At 30.5% G+C, this 16,048-nt stretch overlaps 2 protein-coding genes and 2 long non-coding RNA genes across 4 annotated transcripts; 2 read left to right on the plus strand and 2 right to left on the minus strand.

Moving 5' to 3' along the window:
• Positions 1-870: 870 nt before the first annotated feature.
• On the minus strand, positions 871-3,182 carry LOC110119759. Its single transcript, XR_007225903.1, has 3 exons — positions 2,921-3,182; positions 2,004-2,202; positions 871-1,757 (listed from the first exon to the last, which is right to left on the minus strand). It is a non-coding gene; the product is annotated as an uncharacterized LOC110119759 (long non-coding RNA).
• LOC125386065 lies at positions 1,648-2,976 on the plus strand. The gene is made up of 2 exons (XR_007225904.1): positions 1,648-1,774; positions 2,357-2,976. It is a non-coding gene; the product is annotated as an uncharacterized LOC125386065 (long non-coding RNA).
• A 2,716-nt stretch (positions 3,183-5,898) lies between the features above and the next one.
• Positions 5,899-13,244, plus strand: LOC100649704 (calmodulin). The gene is made up of 4 exons (XM_003399786.4): positions 5,899-6,446; positions 9,466-9,640; positions 9,897-10,139; positions 10,299-13,244. The coding sequence occupies exons 1-4, from the start codon at positions 6,444-6,446 to the stop codon at positions 10,325-10,327; spliced, it is 450 nt and encodes a 149-aa protein (XP_003399834.1). The 5' UTR covers positions 5,899-6,443; the 3' UTR covers positions 10,328-13,244.
• Positions 12,172-16,048, minus strand: LOC105666353 (gamma-interferon-inducible lysosomal thiol reductase). The gene is made up of 4 exons (XM_012315063.3): positions 15,661-16,048; positions 14,937-15,115; positions 14,135-14,455; positions 12,172-14,023 (listed from the first exon to the last, which is right to left on the minus strand). The coding sequence occupies exons 1-4, from the start codon at positions 15,773-15,775 to the stop codon at positions 13,934-13,936; spliced, it is 705 nt and encodes a 234-aa protein (XP_012170453.1). The 5' UTR covers positions 15,776-16,048; the 3' UTR covers positions 12,172-13,933.

The raw sequence follows: 16,048 nt of genomic DNA on the forward strand, positions 1-16,048 counted from the left end.
AATATCAAACAAAATATTAGAAATACGTTTATAAATATTTATTTTTATACATTATAGCTGTTACACTATTTTTATCTTATGATATTCTACTATTATATATTTATTCTATACCTTAACGCTATATTGTTAATGTATAATTAAAAAAACATTAAGGTTGAAACTAAATGACTGTAGAATAATAATTATTCAATAAACATTCTAAAGGGAATGTTATTTCGTAAGAATTATGTTCCGCTAAAAACTATTTTGTCAAATATAAGTCAATTTACTTTTTATTATTGAAAATGCATGTAATATAGGTTATAATATAATATAGGTTATTTTCTTCTGTTTGCACATATTGTAATTGAAGGCAAGGGTTTTTTAAAGCTACTAGATAATGTTAAATAAATTTATTGAACATCTTACAAGTTACAGTTGAATGTGTGCCCTTATAATTTATTACGGTAGAAATATTTTTACAGTGGATATTGATTGATTAAAATAAATTCTAGAATTTTGCTACAAATATCTATAAAGTAATATTTTTTAAATAAATATCTTTGAAGATTTAATATTATAAAAATTTAATAATTATATATATATTTAATTTAATATATATATATCATATTTTTTAATTTCAAAAGAATTTTAATAAAAGAAACAAATAGAGAAAGATATACATGAAGTATTAGAGAAACGAGAATAATTACGATACAATACTATATATATGATATAATACAAAATTTGCATAACTTCACGATAAAATCACTAAAATTTAATTTACTCAGAAGACTTCACAAAATATTTTCACATTGGTGAATGATGAATTTTTCTAGAAATTTACTGTATACCAACAAATTATCGTACAATATTTCTATATAAACTGAATTTAAACATTTTTTATTTAGTACAATATTGATATTACAAATATAGTATCGTTATTTCCTTAATCACACGTACAAGTATTGCTTGCAATATCATTAATTAAAAACAAAATGTAACAAGAACCTTCTAACATTTTTAATAATGTTATCCAGGAAATTTAATAATCGTATAAAGTTTTCAATTTTTTCGAATACAATAAAGAGACAGCATCCTCTACTGTATCAGATACATATTCGAACATAAAGCGATTGAAAATGAACATTATTTTGTAAATTGAACACGAAATAGTCTTCAATATTGTATTTCCTGTGAAATTAACACCAATTAGGCGCTACATCGATGTACGTAAGGTATAAAATTAACATTCTTTGCCGTGACACCCATTAAATTCCCTTCCTTACCGTTAATCGTGAACGCTGCTGTGCGCTTCTCCATCCCCCGTTCCGTCTCTTTTTAACGAGATTACGAGACTCCCTGTCCTATTCTATCGCGTGTCGCATTGCGCGTTTATTCGTGCGCAGGCTCACTGCAACTTAGCCACAGAACTTTTTCGAAAACCTTGCTTAACAGCAGCTAGGCCCTTTGAGGAACTGCGTCATGAATCCATATTTTCTGTGTCCTATCAGGTCGAACATCGATTTTTCCCAGTAACGATGCCCAAAAACAGTGTTCCGTAGATACTGTTAACCCGCGGAACGTCGTACCGCGTCACGTTTAGCGCATCACGCATCTGCAGAGCTTACGGCTATGCGTAATACAATCGACCAACTATTATCATCTTACTCCTTTTTTCTTTTCATGTTGGTCGAACGATACTTAGAGAGGGTTATAAGGCTCTACTGCATTGAACTTATAAAGATGTAGTAATACTGAACGTATGAAAGACGCAACTGTAATAATTATATAGGTTAGGAACTTTGACATCTTTTTTAACGTACAAGATACTTAAATACGCTTATAATAAAAGGGAGAAAAAGCATGCTACAAAGGATAGTAGTAAATAACGTAAATTAAGTCAGTGATTCTTTTTTACATAATTACAGTGGAGAAAATTTGTTTGTTTGTTGATAATGCATTAATAGAATAAAATATGCTAAAACTCATTGCGAAAAATATTCAAGTAAACAATATTTTACCTTACTAAATCTAATCAATGAAAATATTCCTTTTTTATATTTAAATGATTTCTTTTTTACAGTAGTTAGTTTCTTTCTGCAACTATTTCATTTTCTACATATTGTACTTTTACAAAATATGAGGCAATAGCTGTACAGAAATATCGTGGAACTAATTTTTACTTTTTTTCTTTTTTGTATTAGAAGTTAATGCTTATTACTGTAAAAATATTGAAATTATGTGGTTAGTTATTGGAAATTTTTGGGAAGAGGATTATGATGAATGAAAAATTCATTTAAACAGATATCTCGTACATATTTTCATGATCAAGATGTATTTATGCTTGTTACTGATACTGGTCTTTATATCGTAGGTTCTTTTAACAAATCCAAGGTGACCTTGGTATATTTTCAAAAAATTGGCGTGGAGGAATCGTCACTTCCGTTAAGTAGCTACATACGTGAACGTTCTTTTTTGCCGCACGCATGCTCATCGCTTATTATTGATATCGCGAACATCGTGCGACGGCGTTACCGCATATCGGTCACGGCCACCAGCGAAACTGTTAATTATCTATTAGATACGAACGAAGTTTACGAATATCGATACTTAAGCGACATCGTAATTTTAAATGAATTAAGAGTTTTAGTATACAGGAAATAAGCGAACAAGTCATTTACACGTCGATAAAGAAAACCCGTGTTATATTTTATCGCACCGTGACTAGATTAGAATTTAATAGAAAGCCGCACTTGCAACCATATTACAACTTCATTATGATAATCAATATTAAATAGTAATTACACTATGCAACAGTTGAACAGATATAGCAAAAATATTGTGTTATTAAGATATTACTTCATTTTCTTCAATAGACTAGGAAAATGATATGGTGTAGAAATGTTTCGAATTATGTATAAACAACATCTGTACTTACCTTTAATTAATTTGTTCTTATCATAATAGTATAAATTATATTATACATTTTGAATACACCATATGTCTCATCTTGTACATTTAAAGAGTTAACAACTATATATGTCATCTTATAAAGTTAATAAATGATCACTTTATCCGCACCTAGCTTATAATTTAGAGAACTAGGTTATGTAACTAACTAAAATTTCATACAATTACAGTTATATTTTTAATCTTAAAAGTAGATGCAGCAAGGTAAACGATAAGAGAAGCTTATAATCGCATAAGAACGCAAGAGAAGCTTATAATCCATAACTGATATATGATTATATTGTATGACGTAACATGGCATAACAGTATAGTATATAATATGTAGTTAAAATAATATATGAGAGATTCTATTTTATTATATGTTATAATTATGCAAATTATAACTTATCTCGCTTCCGAATTAATTTAAAATCTATAATTATAAATGTTACAGGTTGTTAAATGTAATTGTTTCAAGAATGTCCAACAAAGGTCAGTTTATGTATCATGCTTAGACAAATATCAAAATATGTATAGCATTCAAGATTATGATTATGATTATCTTTTTAATGATTGAACAGTAGATTATCTATAAATGTGCCGGTTTAAGAAGGAATTCCACAAATTCTTTAATGAGTGCAGTTTTGTCTTTTAGTACTAATCTTAAGTAGCAATAACTGATTACGATGAATAAATATATGTCATTTTAATTATTTGGTCTTGGAAAATCTAATTTTTATGTGAAGTACAGTTGACGAATTACTCGCTACATAATGTTGGACATACCGTTGACGTAAGAGAATAAAAAAACAAAATAAGTCTGAAACGTTGTAACGTTTGAAATTAACTGGAACCTTTTTGCAAATTGCAAATGCAACAGAAACAATTGGTTTATTGGACATTTCCTTTTTTCCTCTTGCATAGAATCGTGGATTCGTCATTCACATTTTTCTCTCGCGCGTCATGCGATGATCGTATTCAATGTAATCAACCGATACATTCTCGTAAATCGAATATCTATCCTTTTAGTAAGGTGTTCAGTCTCCATTCAGCCTCATCATCTTTTTTTTTTAAGATGTTCGTAATTCTTATGATGACTCTGACTAATACAGAATTCAGTTTAAGATTGACTTACCTATCTCTATTTCAGTGGACCTAAATTATTATACAATGCATCATCAAAATAAGAAACGTAAAATTCTCAATTTTTTAATTTAGTTTATACCAGATTAAATTTTTTAAAATTATTGCACAAATTTATGTTCAATTCGTACTTATATGATAAACTATTTGAAGCAGATTACAATGTCATTAGATATTCCTATGATATTATTAAATAAATAAATAAATTATTCTGATATATGAGAAACGTAAAGAAATGAATTAACAACGTATTGTAAATTGTATCATGCCAATTTAAATTGTGTTTATCCGTTGATATAATACTACGCAACCTAATTAAATTTATACATATCGTTACATACGTACAAAACTGAATGCTAATTTTTTTACGAATCAAATTATTTCTGTCTACAAACTTATCTATTCTTCACTTTATTTCCATATCTTCTGCTCCGACCATTAAGAATGTTAAACCCTCCTAAAATTATACAGGTCAAAATGGAACTAAAGCACTAAGAAGAGCTAAAATTTTTTGCATAATTCAACGATGATAAAAGCTCTTTCGAGAGGCATCGCAAAAACAATTTGTCTCACGTTCTGATCTTCGAATTTTAATTTCAGTACCGTACCCGAAGAAGAATCTACGAATAACTGCAGCAAGGAATAAATTTTGGGAATTAGATATCACAATCGATAGTTGTTTCTTGGCCTGAAAACGGCATTCGCCTAATCGCACTATATTCTTTTATCCAACGAACGTGTACGCGCATTATTTTTATTTAAGAAGATATCGACCGATGCTATGAAAGGACATTGAAACCGCCAGCACTTCTGGGGTTAACGCAAGGGATGGTCCACGTGAAATAGGCCATCCAAATATTTCCTTTCCATGAGAATACGTGAGAATAGCATCGATGAATTTTTTGTAAAAATTTTATTGTAATATGAAATTTCAATGGAAAGTTTTATAAATCGCGCGTAAGGAAAAATAGAACTTCAAGGAATAGAAAAAGATAAGGATTTATATTACTTAAAAATTATTCCAATTCGCTTTATTTATCTAAATTAGTAAAGATATGCAAATATCAATTAACATGTCTACTATAGATAAACGAATGAAAGATACAACTCTCTAGGGCATGAAGAAGTTTGATTCAGTGATAAAGTATTCGAAAACGTTTCCTATAGACTATAAGCATTAATCCATCGTGACCCAATATCATTCGTAGGACGAGACAGCGAAGCAGACTCAAGAACCTGTTTTGCACCTGACGACTGTCATGTAAAATGCGGATTTCCGGTCATTCCAGAAACTAGAATTGAAATCGGAAGCTGACTAAAAATGACGAATGTCATCGGGATTATGATACCAAACGAACGAAATATCGTTGCAGCAATTGTTCTTGTCAGTAGAATAAGCTACGATAGCTTAGGGCTTAGGGGACTAACGATATAGAAATCGTAAGAAAGCGAATGAAAAGAGAAAAAGAGAAAGAAAGAGAGAAAGAGAGAAAGAGAGAGAGAGATAGAGAGAAAGAAAAAAAGACAGAAGAGAAAAGGTAAAATGGAAGAAGAAAATAAGCATAAAATAAAGACAAAGATAGCAAAGGAGAGGAAGAGAGGAAAGAGAAGGGATATAATAAAGAAGAAAAAAGGAAAAAGAGAGAGAAAGAGAGAGACGTAGGGCCTAAACGCAGCCGAAAAACGCGCTCATTGACCATTGCATTCGAGCCATCTCTCGCAGGGAAGCCCGGCTTTGACCCGGTAGCCGGCGGCGGCACAGTCCGCGCGGCTGCCTGACGCATTGCAGGTGCGCGTCGGCCAATCACAGGCCTGGTTAGTTCGCCCGGACTTGTCCTGTAAACACGACCGCACCCACCCCGCATGTAAAGCGGATTTGCACGATTGTCTATGACGACCGTTCTCTACGTTGGACGTCGTGTCGTTCCTACTTCTTCCCATTTGTCCAATTAAAAACCAGTCGTTTTTTCAGGGTTTTCGCAGAGGAGAAGCCGCACGGAACTATCTGTCGATCGCGTAGGAAACGACGCAGCGCATCGCCGCGTGAACTCCCCTTAACCCCCGTCTAGACCGTCGACCAATCAGGAGACACCATCACGTAGCCCGTTAGGGGCGGCGTAGTGATACCTGACCGAGACAAGCGGCAGAGAGGCTCGTACACCGAGAGAGAACGGTGGACTCCATTGCTGTTCGGAGTGTGTTTCTTGTCGGCCGTGTCGTATTGCGTGTCTGTCCGCGCTTTCGTGCACACAAGTTTTACTTTCCACGTTGGCCCAGAGAAAGATTGTGAATAGTATCCTTTGTGTTCAGTGCCTAAACCGATATTTCAAATCGTCGAGCGTACTGAGATATAAAAGAACCGAGCCAAAATGGTAAGTAGAATATGCTTTCTTTCCTGGTGCGTGTGCCTATGCGGACGTCGTTCAGCGGTCCCTCGCCCTCACCCTCCTCCTAGGCTTTCGTTTGCCGCATTGACGCGTCGAGTGCACGTGCAACCTACCGATACGCATTTATTGCAAAACTTCTTTCCTTCCATTTTTATCCGATTCAAAAGATTTCATTTCCAGACCCTATGATATTTTTCCACTTTATCCCACGTATGTTTTTTTTACCTACGCACTATTACAATATTACATTCGTAATGGCCGGTATGCGGAGATGGACCGACTATCGATCCATTTCTACTCCGATGGCTTACATACGTTTTTCTCAGTCTCTTTCGAGATGTCATGAATTGTGAAACTTCCTCCGATAAAAATCGCAAGAAAACATCGAACGATCTAAACAGGAAACAATGATTTTTCAAATCTTCCGGCCGACCGTCAAGATACAGCGTTATGATAAGGCGCTACGGTGCAAACTTTTTCAGAGTCAACGTCGTTCGTATTACGTTGTGTATCAATGTAATGTGTAACGGTACGTTGGAATATCAGATGACGTGAGAAAACTTCCTTAAAATCGTTAATTCACAACTTTTATCTACATAAAATACCTTATCTTTAGATTATCAAATCTAATGAGATAATAATTGCTATCGTATTTCTTTTTGGATACATCAAGGAATTCCAATTGGCGATAAGTTACTAGTGCTAAATTCGAATAAATACATTTCTTCATTTATTCGTCGAAAAAATTCAAGTTTTATGTGAGATATTTCTAAACGTAACAATAGTATTTGCATATGTTGGATAAAATATTGTCGCTTATAGGCTTGATACACCTCAGTATCGTTTTCGTTTCGAAAGGAACTTGTTTTCATCGTACAGTACAAACTCCAATATTTCATCCAATTTTTATCTTGTATCTAGCAGGTTATTTTTTCGTAACATTTTTTAGGATTAAAGTACTTAATGAAAGAGTACAATAATCTTGTACATTTTCTTTTATCATACGTAATCCGTTTTTTTCGCGATATTCAATGTTTTTCTTATGTAGCATATAGTATTTGACACAGTCAACCGTTACACGGTATACCTCACTATTGATTTTCGCGGTCTCTTGCTATTGCGCCAATTTCCCTGATTCCTTGTACGTTCTTGCACTCATCTTCTTCTAACGATGACTTCAATTAACTTTTCATAAAAGTTAATTTTTTTTAATACGAAAATATAGACATTAAATTCTACATTTTATTTTTATACTTAATTACGAGAACTTTATGAGAATTTTATATTCACAGTATAATATAAACACATTTTCTGTATATTTTCTAATTACATAATTTCAATTTTTGTGATTTCAAATCAAACAAGATCATACGCTATGTAGTATTTAAATTTTTGGAAATATTTTCCATTTTTAGTTACAGTTTTATGATGTTCGACGATGTTGGTCGATCGTCTTACCGCATAACCTAAAATATAGATACGACCATACTAAAGTGTTTCTTAAGCATATAAATATTTAATTTTTATAAATAAACCTTCAGTTATATTAAAAATTAATTATACTCCAATGTAATATAAACTTTCTTAGTTAGAGTTTTGATGAATATATATATATACATATATACTTTCCTTTTAATAAACAACTGAAATATTAAATATCGAATTATTAGTTTATTTATGACATTTGTTTTTATATAGGTCTAGGTGCTCAATGGATATTTTTGTATAAAGTATATAGAAGAAAGCATAGTATGTAGTACATATATATATATATATGTAAGTATATATTTATATATATACACAACTGACCTATATTGTAAGGTGTTTTATTCTAGAAGTCATAGGCTGATTTAAAACAACTTTTTATATTAACGACTACACTTCCTTATCATTTATTTAATAGTTCTTCGTCTATAAATACAAAAAGTATTTAATTCGTTATTTTATTTAGGAATCTGATTATAGCAACAGGTAATTATTTCTTAGATATTCTTCGACCGCAATAAGCTTATGATAAATATTTATTGATAGTTAAGCAGCCACGATATATATTTTATTTAGAACTAAGGTTGAAGGAATTGGATTTGCGATGAAATAAAACAAATACTTTAAGTTTAATTGGTTGTTAGATGTATACACTTGAACGTATACAAATGCAAGCATAGCTTCATTTGAGAAATTAATTCTTCATATAGTATAAGTTTATCGTATGGTTTGATTTGTTAGATTGAATCTCGGTTGTGTGTCTTGGTTATATGTTTGATTGAATCTAATTCGAGTAAGAATCGAAGCTTCTTCGAGCGTTCGAGCTTCGCTCTACGATTTTTCAAAGATGCACGTTGATTAGCAGGTGTCAAAAATCTTAATTTTTCAATCAACGGTATCCTAGGTATCTCGACCTCCGCCCCTCTCGCACTTTTTCTTGGTGAGGGTGGGGCAATACCTGAACGGACGTAAAGTGTTCCTAGTTTTCAGCAAAGTGGCGAGCGGCATTTCCTCCAGATCGAAATATCGGCAATGCATTAAAGAGCGTTATACATTAAGAATGAAAGAAGTGAGAAATTTTACAAAAAATAATGTTTATTGCTGTCAGGAATTTTACTCAAAAATAATCTTTCTTTGAAAATGTAACGTGTTATTTTTGTGAGCGTTTCTACAAAATATAGAATGTTCTTCATTTTATAGAAAATATAGAACGTTCTCAGCATACACACTTTCTCCATATGACATACTTCAGACAAAAGTATATCTTCAGTACATACTCATAACTAGCAAGTATATAAACTATGGAAAATGTATATATTTATGTATTTTATAAAAGAGAAATATAATTCCAATTATTGCAACTAATAGAAAGGTATTTTATGATATATCAAATTTGTATGATGTCTGATAAAATAAAGATCCCATGTAATTGATTTAACAAAATTTTAACTAGATTCTTTTATCAATATTATGCTAATAATGTGAACATGTAACTGTAACTTTTATTTTTTATTTCAAGGCTGATCAACTCACAGAGGAGCAAATTGCAGAATTTAAGGAAGCATTTTCGCTATTTGATAAGGATGGGGATGGTACTATCACAACCAAAGAGTTGGGTACAGTTATGCGATCGCTAGGACAAAATCCTACAGAAGCTGAGCTCCAGGATATGATCAATGAAGTAGATGCAGATGGTATTTTACCCTAATCTTATTTTATAACTGACATATAACTCATTGGGTTGTTATTATTCATTATGCAATTTTTGTATTTCTTAGATTACATGTGATATCAACATCATTTTCAAATCTGTCAATTTAGACTATCATTTAAGATATTTGCATAATGAAAGAATGTTTTTTTACACTGTTATCATTATCTCGTTGTTAAAAACATTGGAAAAAATCTGATTTCAGAAAAAATCAAAACTAAAAATACTTGGAATTGTAGGTAATGGCACAATCGATTTTCCGGAGTTCTTAACCATGATGGCTCGCAAAATGAAGGATACTGACAGTGAGGAAGAAATTAGGGAGGCCTTCAGAGTATTTGATAAGGATGGAAATGGTTTCATATCTGCAGCGGAACTCAGACATGTTATGACAAATCTTGGCGAGAAACTCACTGATGAGGAAGTTGATGAAATGATTCGGGAGGCTGACATTGATGGTGATGGCCAAGTTAATTATGAAGGTTGTGCAATTAAATTTATATTTACTGTAATTTGTAAATTAAATTACTTTTATTAATATTTCATAAATTTTGATTAAGTTTTAAAGCATTTATGTAATTTCTAAGTTTAAATTACATATTTGCAATAGTAACTCTAACTGTGTTATTTTCTTTGTCTAGAATTCGTCACAATGATGACATCAAAGTGAATGCAACCTGTGTAATGGAAAAACTTGCAACTTGGAGTGGTGTTGACGTATTAAAATAAATCAAGAAACAAAGAAAAATATGATGTTAAAAAAACGAATCGACCAGAAAGTGAAAAAAATCTTGTATCTGGACGCAAAGATGTCTTTAAAACGCGAAAAGTCAACGTCCAACACGCGTTAATCATCATTAACGATAAGTAATACAGGGCAATTGTTTAATTAAAGAGTTATACCACTAAAAATCATTATCTCTAAATACACAAAATACTTAACTACACGCAACATAAACATAAAAATACATATTACACACACACGTAAACGAATACAAAAAATATGCAGCACACACATAAACACATCTATACATAAAAGATGATTTATTTCCGTATAAAAAATATAATTATATATATATATAAAAATGTTAGATATATATAAAAAAACAGACGCGCATGTTTGTTGATGATAAAAGTAAATAGTGTTTCCCTACTTTCCTCTCTTTTTGGCCTTTTCCTGTTTCTTCTCTGCACGTATCTTTGAAGACTTTCACATGCAAGTTTTCCTTGTAAATTCTACTTTTCAATGTATTGAAAAAAGATTATTAATCAGTAGACAGAAGAGAGGAAAAGTATTAAAAGAAGGGAAAAATCTACAGGCTATTATAGCGCATTGTGTAGGTTCGTTTATTGATCGAGATAAATTGGAAATTTATTCTATTTGTTTCTCGATCAAGAAGAACGTGCTTATGTCATCGATACAGCATTTGTTGTAGCGAAAAGTTTTATCAATAACGTACATGTTAAGCGTTTGTTTTACTTTGCCAAAGAAAATTCGGATTGGACATCGTTTTCCAGAGTTCGAAATATGTCTTCGATCTTTGGTTTATCGATGATTCCGTACATACTGAATTCGTTACTACGCCATAATGGATAATTTAATTCTTTTAATAGCTGAGAAATAGTATCAAAGAAAAAGTATTAGGAGGATTAAAAAAAATACGAAGTATCCTCGAGAAGTTCAGAGATGCGCGTAATGCTATCTTGGACCACGTTTATGAGATCTATGGAATCGGGTTATATCAAAGTATTGATATTTCTGGTGAAAAACGTCTCTACGCTTTTTCAGCTTTGTTAAGCCTTTGAAAAAACCTATGTAATACATGACACGTATTATACACACGTATGTACACATATATACACAGACACACAAACGCGTACACAACAAAACATGTAAGACATATTTCACCAAGTGCGTTCTGTATCCAATTTTCATTATAATCTCCCGTTTGTATCTTATCTCCACTGAGAAAGCCTTAAAACGCGTGCGCGTTACACAACGTCGACACCACTTTTGTTGAAATATAAATGAAAGCACAGAGAAATAGGGATGAGGGATTAAAAAAAGAAGTCAAGTCACAACAGTGATTGGTGCATTATATTTTCCTTCGCCCAGGGGTGCGTGGTAATCTCGCAAGCAGGAGAAACTGGTGTGATTTTGTGAGATTCGTATGATAATGTTAAGTACTAAGAGTAAAGAACGATCACCGAAAAGTGGAAACACATGCGTGTCGGTGATTCAGTCATTAATATATATGTAATATATATTATATATACATATATACATATATATCTATATATGCACACATATATACGCATATATGTGTATATGTATATATATATAAAAACTAATTTACGAAGAAAAAAGGAAGAAAAGAAGAAAGAATTCCTCCACAGTTCTCTATTATTTAATATTGAAGTGAACAAAATGAGAAGTACTTGTATTTCTGGTGACCTAGATCGCATTGATCATAAAAAGACAAAATAAATGTACCCTCATTTTTCGGTCACAACTACTCAATTCGTTTCCTTCATTAACCAATGGACCTCTCGTTTCAGCCATTTTTATCTTCATCGTCATTTTCAATGGCATCTAGTAATAGTTTGCCGACAAAATGTATGTGTATAATTCACTGTCAAGATTCGCGTTAACATATCTACGAAGTTTCATCGGTTCGGAAGCCTTTTATAGAGATATTAAGGCATACGAATCGCAAAAGGAGAGCTCTTAAAACTATTTTACTTCACTTGCGATCGTTCTAATAGTTGTTATCGTTATTGTGAACATAAAGTTAAAATTTAGTGATTTACGGCGAAAATGTTCTCACTTTGTAAAGGTGCAAAAAAAAGGAAAGAGGAATCGCGACAAAATCCTTTTGTAAATGGTGATATAGAAGTTACTCAAAGAACATCCCTATTTAAATGCTTAAACAAGTTATTGCTCGTTTCATCGATCATTGACGGTTAGTGTTTAAGTCTAAGTTAAAAGAATATATTCCAATATTTAATATTAATTTTATATTCGTGTCGCAAGTTATACATAGTCTATAATTTTATGAAAGTTCTTTACAGCGGGCGCTAAGAACCGATATTAAGTTTTAAAAATGAAAAGAAAAAGCAAGTCAGTATTGTATCTCAAGAATAACTAAAGCTTGAGATCTATTACAGAATCATATTCTCGTTTTCTTCAAGGATCGTTTCCCGAAACATTTATTCCTCGCAAATAAAATAGTGGAGATTCTACTTCAGTCACTCTTGTTCTCAATCTTTTGTCCGAAACTATATAAAATATTAAAATGCGATATTTATGAAACTCCGTCGTAACGTGAATAAGAAGTTATTTATTTTTGATGTTTATCTTTGAAAAATAATTCCAATAAATGTATTTATTCATTCGGCTAAAGAAAAAATATTCGCTATACGTTTTTTTCTCCTGTATTTGAGATTGTACATTCATAATTTCTATTTTATGTGAGATATTTTCCGCCATATCAAAGGCATATTTCACTTATCGTGCATGACGAAGCGACACAGTTTGTATAAAGTGTTGATATTAAGTTAATAAATTGTTCCCATACATTAAAGTACTGATTAACTCTTGTTTCTTTTAATATGAGAATAGCAGGTTTTTTAGTTTACCAAAACAGATTTTTTTTAAGTATATCACCACTCTATTATATGTAACTCTTAATTTATTCAATTTATTTATAAATCCAAACGTAAAATGCATCATAACCGAGCAATCAAGTACTAATATTAACATTTTATATAATGACAAAGAATTTTAAGTTAAAGTAATATTACATCATGAACAAATTTGAAATATATTTATATATATATATACACACACAAATATATATATATATATTACTAATAGAAATAATACAACATAAATATTTTAGTTTACTATCAGTCACAAAATAAGTGTAATTTAGGGGCTAATGACCTAGATTTTTTTATTTGGAATTTTCAAACAATAATGCTACTATATGTTACATACTAGATAGTAACAATACGGAAATTTCAATATCTTAAAATAAATAAAGTTAAAAAAATTTTTTAAATAGTTCTACGAAGTATTATATATGTACTTATATATAATATATGCCCTTCTTTGACTCACTTAATTGAATTTTTACATTTTTAATTTCATTTCTTATTCTTATTTTTTGTTTAGATTTTAACATTCATTAGATACATAAATATTTATGTAAAAAATATTGTATTTCATGCAAATCTGTCAGGGAAGTATGTTTTATAAATACTTGATGTATCTTTACAATATACAACCTTCTGGCATAATTTTAAATTGTAGGCACACTTCATGTAGTAAATTTTTTAATATCCTTGCCTGATTCTCAGAATTCTGTAAATCCATATTTATTATGATATACATAGGAACAAACATTTTTAATAATTTACATTGATCTGAATATATTATTTTGTGTTTTAAAATTTCTTGACTTAAAAAACTTACCTCATTTAATACAACAGTTGGTATGAAGGAAATTTGTGGTGTTAAAGCATTTGTTAATTCCCCATATTTAGCCAAAAGTTCTTTGCCCTTATCTCCAATAAAGCACTTAAAGATAGGATTATAATCTATGTTCATTTTTTTTGCACAAATTTCCATGATATTTACTGGCACTATGTTGTTTTTAATCATACAAGATAGATACTCTAACTGAATGGAAGTATTCTTCAGGATATCTATGGAACATGCATGAATGATATTTGCTCCACATTCAATGGGTCCATGTTGGCACATAAATTCATACCCATTTTCTGTTTTCACAGTCTGTAAGAATTTTGTAAACTCAAATAAGCTTAGACTTTAAAAGTTCATACTTATTTTCATTTATTTCTAGATTAATCAAATATTTCCAACCAAAAAATAGTTAAATATTAAGTATTAAGATAAGCAAGATATTTTCTAGTAATCTAATGTTAATTGTTACTAAAGTCAAAAATAAGATAATACTTTAGTTTACCAATAATTAGTCATTGTTTTAATTTTATATTGTTTCATGTTATTCTTTATGAAAATATATCTCATTATACATACGTTACATGTAAGAAGTAACGTTAATACATATTTAAAAAAGAGATTATACAGTATAATAGGATACAAATATTTTACTGTGTATACTATCTACTGTATTAATATCTGTAGAATAATAAACACATACATGAAAATCAAAATTAATATGTTACATTTTGTATGTATTGAGGAAACATACTGTTCTTAAATCATTTTTTCTCTTTATAAAATATCCTACCGTAGCTTTCCCATATGGTATAAATTCCAACTGTACGTTATTTGGAATTTTGTAGTACATTGGTAATAATTGTTTTATGAAAAAGCTGCGTGAATCTGGACATAGTGCTTCGTAATACACAGTTATGTGAACCTTTTGATTACTCTCGTCATTTATTAGCTGGTTGTCCTGAAGCTGCGCTATAGAAAACTTAGCAGATACCCAAGAAAATCGAGAAAATTACATAATAATAAATTAAAATTTTTATATAAGCCATTGAGACGAAAATAAAAATTTTATCTAATATATGTGTTGATATAACAGATAATTTTTACATTTACATTTTACATACAGAAAACAAAAATACAAATTTTGATAAAATTTCTGATTTTGGACTTACTACAAATTTTTGCACATTTATATTTTTTACTTATTTAATATAAATATGTGATATGTAATATAATAATGACTAGAAGATAGGGATTGTCATCAAAACAAACCAAAGAAGCAGAATCCATAAGAAAAGCAATAAAGATATTATCTATCTATCTATTTAATGTAAATAAAATGCATTTTTATACAATATTCTTATAATTGGAAAAGTTATTAAATCATTTAATTTTAAATAAAAGTATTAAAGAAATAACGAATAATTTTAATATACAAATCAGAAATAAATATAATCTTGAAAAATTAAATTATTCCATTTTGCATGACATTTGTTCATAGACATATGGATTTTTACCTTCTATGCCATATTTCTCTTGAGTTAGATTCAACCATACTTTCGAGGATTGCCAAAGAAGTAAAACAGATATAGCAATCAATAATATCTTCCATCGAAAAATTCCTAGTCCCATTATCCGTAATTCTAAAGGTAGAAATTAGAACGATGGTGCAGAATAAATCTTGCTCGTGATATAACAATTTTAAATCAGACAAGAAATCTGTGGTGTCACATCGCAATAAACATGGAAGTGAATTAACAATATTCCGTACCGCCTACATTCCAACCGAGTTTCATTTTATCATAATATAAAACGATACACTTAATATAGATAAGATAAAATTCGATCAATATATAGCTTACTGATCACATTCTTAAGATTATTTTCAATATTTTTTATAAGTCC

Source organism: Bombus terrestris, chromosome 12 (genome assembly GCF_910591885.1).
Source record: "Bombus terrestris chromosome 12, iyBomTerr1.2, whole genome shotgun sequence".
In the NCBI taxonomy this organism is placed as follows: Eukaryota; Metazoa; Arthropoda; class Insecta; order Hymenoptera; family Apidae; genus Bombus; species Bombus terrestris.